Raw genomic sequence first — 11,039 nt, 5'->3', positions numbered from 1 at the left:
TGGGAGGACATGGGGCGGGGGGTGCTCACTGATTTCCCCTCCATCACCACGCGGCCTTGGACACGCCGCACCTGGGCCCCAGACTCGGTTTCCCTGTGGGTAAGCGGGGACATGCCCTCTCCAGGTCTGCAAGGAGCCTTGGGGAGCCCATGCACGGCTGGCGTCCAGCAGGACGGCTGCCTGCCCGATGCGGGGCTCGCAGCAAAGGGCGCGCTCTTGTCTAGGCTGAGGTTACGGACGTGTCTCGTGCAAGCACGATCTGACCCTAAATCGTGGGTGGTCGTGGCCAGAGGGGAAGATGCTGGCAGTGCCCGGTGTTTGTGGGCGTCCTGTGTGTGCTGACCGCGCTGCCCCTCAGACCGCGGGTGAAGGAGAAACCGTAGCCTGGCCCCCTCGGGCAGGGGTAACACGAGAAGGCCAGCCGGTGTCGCAGACAGCCTGGGGGTCCTCAAACAGAATCGCCGTGTCCCCCAGCACTTCCACTTCTGGGTACTCACCCAAAAGAAATGGAAGTCGGGGGGCGCCTGGGGGCTCCGTCGTTAAGCGTCTGCCTTCGGCTCAGGTCATGATCCCGGGGTCCTGGGATCGAGCCCCGCATCGGGCTCCCTGCTCGGCGGGAAGCCTGCTTCTCCCTCTCCCACTCCCCCTGCTTGTGTTCCCTCTCTTGCTGTATCTCTCTCTGTCAAATAAATAAAATCTTTAAAAAATAAAAAAAAAGTCCTGGGACGCCTGGGTGGCTCAGGTCACGATCCCAGGGTCCTGGGATCGAGTCCCGCATCGGGCTCCCTGCTCCGCGGGAAGCCTGCTTCTCCCTCTCCCACTCCCCCTGCTTGTGTTCCCTCTCTCACTGTCTCTCTCTGTCAAATAAATAAAATCTTAAAAAAAAAAAAAATGGAAGTCGGGGTTCAAAAAGGTATTTGCACCTCCGTGTGCATGCAGCAGGATTTATAATCACCAAAAGGTGGAAGCAAACCCAGTGTCCGTGGATGAAGGATACACACGGCGTGGTCCGTCCCCACGCGGGAACACGCTCCAGCCTCAGGAAGGAAGGGACCCTGACACCTGCCACGACGTGGAGGGACCCCGGGGGCACTGGGCTCAGCAAGAGGAGCCAGACCCCGAAGGACACATCCCACAGGACCCCACTCCCAGGAGGTCCTCAGAGGAGTCCTGTCCACACAGATGACCCAGGTCCTTCTTCACTGCCTCTGACAGTGGAGGGGACGGGATGCAGAAGAGGCTGGTGCTCAGCTGCCTTCCAGAACCAACGCAGCAATGTCTGCCGCCTGAGTGTCCCCGAGCCAGACGGGTCCCCAATTCTGAGGAGTCCTGCTGTCAGAGGGACGTCACCGCAGGGTGGGATGAGACCGGGTGGTCCCTGAGGACTCAGCCAGGACCAGGGCACGTGGCCGGGCTCCCTGGTGCGAGGGGCCCCTGGCAGGACGGTGGCCTCAGGTGGGGAGGGGCTGGCAATTGGGGACCCTCCCCATCCTGGGATGCCTGGCCGGTGGCTGGACGCTGTGGCCTCGGCAGCCAGAACCCAGCCATGCGGCTCCCCTGACTCACCGCAACTGTGATCCCTGCTGTTGTCGGGCAGTTGGCATTTTTATTCATCGGATGCAGTTTTATCCCTGCCTCTCCGGTGCTGCCTCCAGAAGGAGACAGTTGTGTGTGTGACAAATCCACCGAGTGGACGTTCACTCATTAGCCCTGGAACGTCCTGTGCCAGAGCAGCTGCCCTGGGCCCCGAGGCATCTCGGAACCGCCTTGTTTTCTCCGCTGCACCCCTCAGGGGCGGACGGGAGGAGGGAAGTCCGTGCAGGGCGCTGCTGGGCCTGGCTCAGCCAGTGGTCAGTGAGGACGTGCTGCATACCAGGGCCACAGGAAGAACCCTGGTCGTCCAGGGCGAGACGGCGCAGAGAACACGAGAGAAGGCTTGGGGGATGGCAGATGGCAGGGAGCTGCAGAAGCTTCTGGAGCAGTGGACTGTGTCCTTGTCTGCGCTCATGCAACGAGCAGTTATAGAGTGCCTACTGTGTGCAAGCATTGGAGACAGCATTAACAAGCCAGACCCACTCTTGCCCCCCCACAGTTGAGTGGGGGAGGATGGCCACTAAGTAAGAAAGCAGAAGAACCAACAAAAATTTGACAGCATGTGATGATGTAGGCAGGGGGAGGGTGGCGAGGAAGTTCTGGGGGACAAGCAGGAAGTGTTTTTCAGAGCAGGGGCATTTGGCATTGGGTCCTGAAGGGTGAGGAGGAGTTCTCTGCTCCAAGTTACCTGCCAGCAATGGGAAGGCAGGAGACCCGCCCTACGGGTTCCCATCAGACCTATCTACCTGTTTCCCCAGGGTGCACACGACGTTAGAGCGCGCTCAGATGGGTTGGCCGAGGTAGACCTGGAGGTGGGCGGTACTGCTGCGTGACCACGGAGGCAAACTGACCCCTCCTGGGCCTCAGTTTCCCTGACAGCGATGGGCCATGTTCTCAGGCTGGAGAGGGCATGGGGGGTCCTGGAATGGAACAGGGATGAGTGTGGGGACCGATTTGACACGAAATCTCTTCCTGGTGGTAAGCCTCGGTTTTCTCATCCGTAGAATGGGGAGATAACTCACCTGGCAAGGAGCTGGGAAGAGCAGTGGTCGGGTGCCACACCCCACCCCCTCCCCCGCGCGGTGTGGTCATGTGAGCCTCAGTTTCCTGCCCTGGGGAGTGGGTCCCACTCCTCTCTAGTGGGTTGCTGACATCGGGGGGCCGGGAGGGGCGAGGTCGCCGCAGGTCGCCGGGGCGCGCAGGGAGGGAGGCGCCGCGGGGCGGGACAGCGAGCTGCGGGGCCGGGCGGAGATCCGCCTCCTGCGCGCTGGCACCCGCCGCTCCGCCCCGCCGCGCCGCCGGCAACTTTGGGATGGAGTTTGTGCGGGCGCCGGGGCTCTGCCTGGCGCTGGGGCCGGGCCCGGCCGGGGGCCTCCCGCAGCCGTGCGGCGTCCTGGCGCGCCTGGGGGGCTCGGTGCGCCTGGGCGTCCTCCTGCCCCGCGCGCCCGCCGCCCGCGCCCGCGTTCGCGCTGCCCCGGCCCGGGCCGCCTGGCGCCGCGGCCGCCGCACAACCTGAGCCTGGAGCTGGTGGCCGCCGCGCCCCCTGCCCGCGCCCCCGCCTCGCCGGCCCGCGGCCTGTGCCAGGCGCTGGAGGCCCCGGGCGTGGCGGCCGTGCTGGCCTTCCCGGAGGCGCGGCCCGAGCTGCTGCAGCTGCACTTCCTGGCGGCCGCCACCGAGACCCCCGTGCTCAGCGTGCTGCGGCGGGAGGCGCGCGCGCCCCTCGGAGCCCCGGTTCGCGGGGATGCCCGGGCTCCGGATGAGGGAGGCCGCGGGACGCTCCTGGGGCGCGGGGGCTGGGGGTCCGACGCCAGAGTCGCCGGGGCGCACGGGACCCGGACTTCTGGACCGCGGATACAGGAGGCCCCCACCCGCCCCCGCTCGGGGGTTGCCCAGGAGTGCAGACGAAGGAGTCCCTGGGGCGGCTCGCGGGACCTGGACCCCTGGACCCCGGATGCCCCCAGAGCGAGGGAACCCAGAACCAGCGGCGGGACCCCGTGAGATGCTTCTGGACCCGGGATGGTGAAACCCACACGAGGCCCCCTCCGGGGCGCGCCACCCCCGTGCAGACCCCTTTCCTGGGCCTCCCTGATGGAGTCCGGCCACCGTCTATTTATGGCCGGAGGAGCCATTCCCTGTGGAGCAGGGCCCCTTCCCCAGTCACAGGGCGTCTTCCAGTTCCCACCAAGCAGGGCCCCAGGCCATCCCTGCCTCATCTCTGCGGGGTGCAGTTCGGGGGTCTGCTGCTTGAGGATCTTCCCAGCCTCCTCCCGGAGGGCTGTCACTCAAACCCCTCCATCCCCCCATGCTCCGCATCTTTGGAGTTTATTCTCTCCTTGATTCCACCCCCGGGCCTGGATTTGGGCCCGAATAAGTAGAAAATGGGATAAGGAAGAGAAAAGGGTGAGTGACAGGTCTCTGGGTGTCCCGTAGTGTCCCCACAAAAGACCCCCTTCCCAGGACAGCAGGGAGGGGCCCAACGTAGGGGTATGGGTCTGGTAGGGGCCTCCCGCCCTCCAAATCCACCTCGAAGCCCCCTCCAGGGCTTCCTTCTCCTCAGGGAGGGGAGACGCGGACCCTAGAGGAGGCCTGGGGTCTCGCTAACCCCGCCGACCCTGTGTCAAGGCCCGTCCCCCGCCCCCTGCCTCCGCCTTGTGGGAAAAGATGCAGGACCCAAACCCAGGCCTGTGGCGCCCTCTGCTGCCACCTCCAGGAACTGAGCCCCTGCAGTTGTAACTGTCCGTCTTTTGGGAGGGATTAAGCAGCAGCCCCAGCCCTCGGCATCCTGTCCCTACCTGTGCAACACCTTAGAGGTCTGGCAATCTATCTCGTCCTTCACGGGCTAGAAGCAAATCCAGGAGAACTTTCAGGTCGCCACTGGGCACAGAGGGGCCCCTCAAAACCCTGGCTTGCCAGGGAAGTCTGAATAGAGGAGGGGCGATGGAGCTGGGTTTTGAAGAATGGATAGGAGTTGGCTGGCATAGAGAGAGAAAGGGATTCTAGCTGGGGAATGCAAAAAGCCTCAGAGTGGGGCACTACCAGGGTGGCTGGAGCCAGGAGAGGAGGCCCTGAATGTCAGGCCAAGGAGGCTGGGCTTTGTGCTGCTCGCAGTGGGGAGACAAAGAGGGTTTAGAGCAGGGGTGGGCTGGAGGAGGCAGGCATGCCGTCCAGTTTTGAAGGTGACGTCTATTTATTGAACACCTGCTGATGGGGGTGGGAAGGGTATGGTGGGTCACAGGTCTCCGGCCCTAACTGTGACCCCCCGCCCCCCGCCAGAACCCATTCCACCTGCAGCTGGACTGGGCCAGCCCCCTGGAGACGCTGCTTGACGCACTGGTGGCCGCGATGCGGGCACACCCTGGGAGGACGTCAGCCTGGTGCTCTGCCGCGTGCAGGACCCTGCTGGCCTGGTGGCCCTCTGGACAGCCCAGGCCGGCAGGGCCCCGAAGCTGGTGCTGGACCTGAGTCGGCCAGACACGGGCGACGCGGGGCTGTGGGCGCGCCTGGCCCCCCTGGGGGCCCCCCCGGGGGGCTCGGCCCCAGCCCCGGGGGCCGTACTCCTGGGCTGTGGCCCAGCCCGCGCACGGCAGGTGCTGCAGGCCGTGCCCCCCGGGCCCCGCTGGCTGCTGGGCACGCCCCTGTCCGCTGACGCGCTGCCCACGGAGGGCCTGCCCCTGGGGCTGCTGGCCCTGGGTGAGGTGGGCCGACCCCCCGCCCTTCAGGACGCTGTGGAGCTGGTGGTGCGAGCCCTGGGCAGTGCCGCCCGGGCGGAGCCGGAGCGCGCCCTCCTGCTCACCACGGTCAACTGCAACGACCCGCCGCCAGCTGGGCCGGAGTCCTCAGGCCGCTTCTTGGCACGGTGAGTGAGGACCCGGGTGTGTGTGGAGGGGGGTGCCCGGGCTCCACATCCGGTCGCCTCTGCCTGTGAGTCGTGAAAGCACCATTATTGGACACTTGCTGTATACCAGGCGTTGCCCCCTCACCAGGAAGCGGGTTCTTCTCCGGCAGAAGCAGAGCCAGAGAGGGGGCTCGAGTGAGCGCCTCAGGGTGCTCTGAAAGAGACAGGAAGGGCAGGGGAAGGAGACCGGGGAGGCGGGCAGGGCTGAGTTCCCGCCGGACCCCACGGGAGCCCTGCAGGGCGAACAGCATCCCAGCGCCCCGGGGGCTTCACCCGGGCGTTTCAAGACGGAAGTTGTTGGCTTCGGGCCAGAGGCTTCGTCACTGCCTTCCTGGCGTGGGTGCCCGGCTGGCCAAGGGTCTGGTGGGGGGGACACCACGGCATCCACCGTGGTGCCCAGCCGTGTGCCAGGGGCGAGCCCAGCGGAGGCTGAGCTTGGCTGGAGGGCTCCTGCCCCCCACCCCCACCCCCGGCCGCCTGGCACTGGCCCCCCGCTCCCCCTGCTCCCTGCCCGCCCCCCAGGTTCCTGGCCAACACGTCCTTCCGGGGCCGCACCAGGCCTGTGTGGGTGACCGGCTCCTCCCAGGTGCACATCTCCCGGTACTTGCGAGTGTGGAGCTTGTGCCAGGACCCGCGGGGTGCCCCGGCCTGGGCCACCGTGGGCAGCTGGCGGGCCGGACGGCTGGAGTCAGAGCCGGGAGGTGCGGCCGCACGGCCCCCGCCCTCCCCGGGAGCCCGAGCCCGGCCCAGGCTGCGCATGGTGATGCTGGTGGAGCATCCGTTCGTGTTTGCCCGGGAGCCGGATGAGGACGGATAGTGCCCCACGGGGCAGCTGTGCCTGGCCCCCGGCACCAATGACTCGGCCACCCTGGTCGCGCATCGACCTGCTGGAGCGCCTGGCGGAGGACACGCACTTCGACTTCGAGCTGTACATCGTGGGCAACGGCAAGTATGGTGCCCTGCGGGACGGCCGCTGGACCGGCCTGGTGGGTGACCTGCTGGCCGGCCGGGCCCACATGGCCGTCACCAGCTTCAGCATCAACTCGGCCCGCTCCCAGGTGGTGGACTTCAGCAGCCCCTTTCTCCACCAGCCTGGGCATCATGGTGCGGGCCCGGGACACGGCCTCGCCCATCGGCGCCTTCACGCGGCCGCTGCACTGGACCATGTGGCTGGGCGTCTTTGCTGCCCTGCACCTCACCGTGCTCTTCCTCACGCTCTACGAGTGGCGCAGCCCCTACGGCCTCACGCCCCGTGGCCGGAACCGGGCCACCATGTTCTCCTACTCTTCGGCCCTCAACCTCTGCTACGCCATCCTCTTTGGACGCACCGTCTCCAGCAAGACGCCCAAGTGCCCCACGGGGCGCCTCCTCATGAACCTGTGGGCCATCTTCTACCTGCTCGTGCTGTCCAGTTACACCGCCAACCTGGCCGCCGTCATGGTCGGGGACAAGACTTTCCTGGAGCTGTCGGGGATCCGTGACCCCAAGGTGGGCAGCTGTGGGGCCTGGAGGTCAAAGCTGGGAGGTCCCCCACTCACCCAACTCCCGTCCCAAGATGCAGCCGTGTGCGGCCGCCTGCTCCTGAAAACATTTATTGATTTATTTTTTAAAGATTTTACTTATTGGGCGCCTGGGTGGCTCAGTTGGTTAAGCGACTGCCTTCGGCTCAGGTCATGATCCTGGAGTCCCGGGATCGAGTCCCGCATCGGGCTCCCTGCTCGGCACGGAGTCTGCTTCTCCCTCTGACCCTCCTCCCTCTCATGCTCTCTGTCTCTCATTCTCTCTCTCTCAAATAAATAAATAAAATCTTAAAAAAAAAAAAAAAAGATTTTATTTATTTATTTGACAGAGAGAGACACAGCGAGAGAGGGAACACAAGCAGGGGGAGTGGGAGAGGGAGAAGCAGGCTTCCCGTGGAGCAGGGAGCCCGATGCGGGGCTCGATCCCAGGACCCCGGGATCATGACCTGAGCCGAAGGCAGACGCCCAACGACTGAGCCACCCAGGCGCCCATCTCCCCTCTGTTTTATTCCATGAAGTGGATTTTTCCTTTTTTATTTAGGGGAAATTTACATTAACAAAATTAATCATTTTATTTTATTTAAGATTTTATTTAAAAAAAAATTTTTTTTTTAAAGATTTTATTTATTTATTTGAGACAGAGAGAATGAGAGAGAGCATGAGAGGGAGGAGGGTCAGAGGGAGAAGCAGACTCCCCGCCGAGCAGGGAGCCCGATGCGGGACTCGATCCCGGGACTCCAGGATCAGGACCTGAGCCGAAGGCAGTCGCCCAACGACTGAGCCACCCAGGCGCCCCCTGAAAACATTTATTGAGCGCTTGGTGTGTGCCAGGCATCAGGGGCCCAGCTGGGACAAAACGGGCGAAGATCTCCATACCGCAGGGGGAGGTGTCAAGAATCAAGATAAGCAATCGGATGGTGTGTGAGTTGGCCATACAGTGTCAGAAAGAAAACAGGGCCGAGTGGGGACACAGGGAGTACTGGGAGGGACATCTTCTCAAACGGGGGCAAGGAATTCCTCTGGGAGGGGGGTGACATTCAAGGGACTTCTGTGTAGACATCAAGGAGGAATGTTGGGAGAGCAGGCACAGCAGGGGCAAAGGCCCCAGGCAGGAGCGGAGTGGGAGGAGGTGGCACGGGGCACATCCTGCAGGGTGTCTAAAGCAGTTCCTTCTGAGACAGAACTTCCCCCTGGAGCCCTGGAGGGCTGTGAGCAGAGCAGAGGTGTGCCGCTGGATTACTTGTCATTTCGCCATAAACACTCGGAAGCTTTCACACACATCAGGGTCCCCTTTTCCCAGTTGTCTTACCGCCCCCCGCCCCCCGCCATGGTTTGTTTGAATCTGCGCCCTAAACACGCACACACTGCAGATGGATTTCCTCCCCACTTACTGTGTCCTGGAGATTTGGTTGCTGGAGAGGTTTTTGTCCAGAAGCAGCCCCCACTGTTTGGATCTGGCTGGCTGTGTCCTGGGAGGGTGCTTAGCCTGTTCTGCTACACCCCAGGCCCCATATCGTTTGTAAACTGGTAATAAAACCAAACCCAGCGCTGTCTCATGAGCTAGCCACTCCCCACTTGTGGCTACTTTAAACATGACATCGAGTGTAAGCGCTCGACGGCCGCTTGGGAAGAGCACAAGCACAGAGGGTCTCCTCCTCAGAAGGTTCCAGACGGCGCCGCTCTAGGCTCCAGTCGAGGTCTGGCTTTCGGGGAGTGCTGTGCCACATCAGGAGGCATGGGTCAGTGTGCCCACGCGCTCATCCTGGGAGGCCAGGGCGGAGGGGCCTGGCCCGGAGGGCTGAGCGCGGGCGGGTTCCGGGAGACACCGGGAGAGAAGAGGACGCACAGGCCCACTCGACGGGGCAGGAAGACCCAGGAGGCCAGGTGTAGGGCCTGCTCGGGAGGGACTCCTGCGATAGCGCAGGGGAGCCGCGGAGGAGCTCTGGGGTTCAGGGCCAGGTCTTCGTGGGCATTTAGAACGGGGCTCTCACCCAGGCAATCCTGCCCCGGGGACAGTGGGCCCTGTCGGGTGACAGCACGCCTGGGGAGCTCCTGGCGCCGAGCGGGTGGGGCAGGGGTGCTCACAGCGCCCGGAAGGGCCGCCAGGCGACCCGGCCCCATGCGGGCCGGCTGCGGCAGAAGCTGGGTGAGAGCCCGGGGTGCCGGGCGGCCCCAGGGGGGTGCACGGAGCAGGGCGCGCGGGGGAGCGGCAGGCCAGGGCCGAGCGCCCGGGCTAACGAGCTGCCCCCGCCCCCGCAGCTGCACCACCCGTCCCAGGCTTCCGCGTAGGCACCGTGTGGGAGAGCAGCGCCGAGGCCTACATCAAGAAGCGCTTCCCCGACACGTACGCGCACACGCGGCGCCACAGCGCGCCCACCACGCCACGCGGCGTCGCCCTGCTCACGTGAGGCCCAGCTGGGGAGAGGGGCGGGGAGAGGGGCCGGGGCGGGCGCGGGGGTGGGCGGGGTCGATCGCCTGGGGGCGGGGCGGGCGCCGGGGTGGGCGGGGCCGACGGGGCCTCTCCCCCCACTGCCCGACCCCCGCAGGAGCGACCCCCCCCAAGCTCAACGTCTTCATCATGGATAAGTCGCTCCTAGACTACGAGGTCTCCATCGACGCCGACTGTAAACTGCTGACCGTGGGCAAGCCTTTCGCCATGGAGGGTGAGGGGCCTCTGGGACCGGCGGCCCCGGGGCGGCTCCTCTGGGAGCCTGGCCCCAACCCAGTCCCTGGCCCCCACTAGGCTACGGCATCGGACTCCCTCAGAACTCGCCACTCACCTCCAACCTGTCCGAGTTCATCAGCCGCTACAAGTCCTCCGGTTTCATCCACTTGCTGCACGACAAGTGGTGCAAGATGGTGCCTTGTGGGAAGCGCGTCCTCGCCGTTACGGAGGTGGGGGAGGGCCCAGGAGCCGGGGCGGGGGGTAGGCGTGGAGGGCCCTGAGCCCGCATGGGCCTCAAGTGAGGTGGTCAGCCCCCTGCCCAGATGTGTGCACTCCTACTTCTAGGAAACCCCAGCTCACGTTCCCCAGGAAACCTGGCTCCCAACGTGGAAGGCCAGCCTCCCCGTCCGGCTCCGCCGCCCCAGGCTCCTCTCTGGGCCAGTCTGCGTCCCACCCGCAGCCGGGGCTCCCCACGGGTCTGGCCCTGCCCGTGAAGGGTTTGTGCCCACGTGTCACCCCCAGACGCTGCGGGTGGGCGTCTACCACTTCTCGGGCCTCTTGGTGCTGCTCAGCCCCCTGGGCGAGCACGGCTTCTACCGCCTGGCGCTCCCGCGCATCCGCAAGGGCGGCAAGCTGCAGTACTGGCCGCACACGAGCCAGGTGAGGCGCCGGGGCCACGCGGGTGGGCCCGGGCAGCCTCCCGCGACCCCGACGAAGCCTCTGTCTGGGCTTGCAGAGAATCCAGCGCGCCCTCAACCCAGAGCCGCCAGGACAGGAGGAGCCAGGGCCGAGGTAAGGGTCCCCCCCGCCCCCGGCTCGGACACCAGGCCTCCCGCGCAGGACCGGGCAGCTCCACACCGCCGGGACCCCGACCCCAGAGGCAGAGTGGGTGTGAGGACACTGACCCAGCCCCTTCCACCGCACGTCCCCAGGGCTCTCGAGCCGCAGGACACGCGGGCAGCCTCTGCGGGCGCGGCGACCTGGACACGGGTGCGCCGGGCCATGGCGAGGGAGCGCCGCGCGCGGTTCCTAGCGGAGCCCCCAGAGCGCCCGGTCTGGCTCTGTCCCGGGGCCACCTGCCGGCCGTGCTGCCCTCCTCCGAGCTGGAGCAGCTGGAGCAGCTGGAGCGACGCATCCGGAGTGCGCGGGAGCGGCTGCCCAGGCCCTGGTGCGGCGAGGAGAGCTCCTGGCCCGGCTGGGGCACTGCCCCTGCGCCGAAGCACCTGCCGTCGCCCGGTGACCCAGCCGAGGGCACGCAGCCGCTGCCCCGCTCCGGGGGCCCCACCCCGCCCGCCCGCCCTCGGCCCAGGGCGGCCTCCTCTGGCCCTGGGCCCCCGCCCCAGCCTGCACGGAAGCCCGGAGGGGG

At 65.8% G+C, this 11,039-nt stretch overlaps 1 protein-coding gene and 1 pseudogene across 1 annotated transcript; both read left to right on the top strand.

The window, feature by feature from the left end:
- Positions 1–2,905: 2,905 nt before the first annotated feature.
- LOC118005208 (glutamate receptor ionotropic, NMDA 3B-like) lies at positions 2,906–10,576 on the top strand. The gene is given in 13 exon segments (XM_034997017.1): positions 2,906–3,077; positions 3,080–3,324; positions 4,867–4,945; positions 4,948–5,449; positions 6,011–6,364; positions 6,366–6,566; positions 6,568–6,976; positions 9,268–9,280; positions 9,283–9,417; positions 9,558–9,671; positions 9,752–9,903; positions 10,196–10,333; positions 10,410–10,576. Coding segments are annotated over 13 exon segments (2,574 nt in total). The 3' UTR covers positions 10,470–10,576.
- LOC118005863 lies at positions 10,564–10,934 on the top strand (annotated as a pseudogene).
- The last annotated feature ends 105 nt before the right edge of the window (positions 10,935–11,039 follow it).

Source organism: Mirounga leonina, unplaced genomic scaffold, assembly GCF_011800145.1.
Source record: "Mirounga leonina isolate KUSES-001 unplaced genomic scaffold, KU_Mleo_1.0 Mir_94, whole genome shotgun sequence".
Taxonomy (NCBI): Eukaryota; Metazoa; Chordata; class Mammalia; order Carnivora; family Phocidae; genus Mirounga; species Mirounga leonina.
The sequence above is the reverse complement of the archived record's forward strand: the minus strand, read 5'-3'. Positions and strand labels throughout refer to the sequence as shown.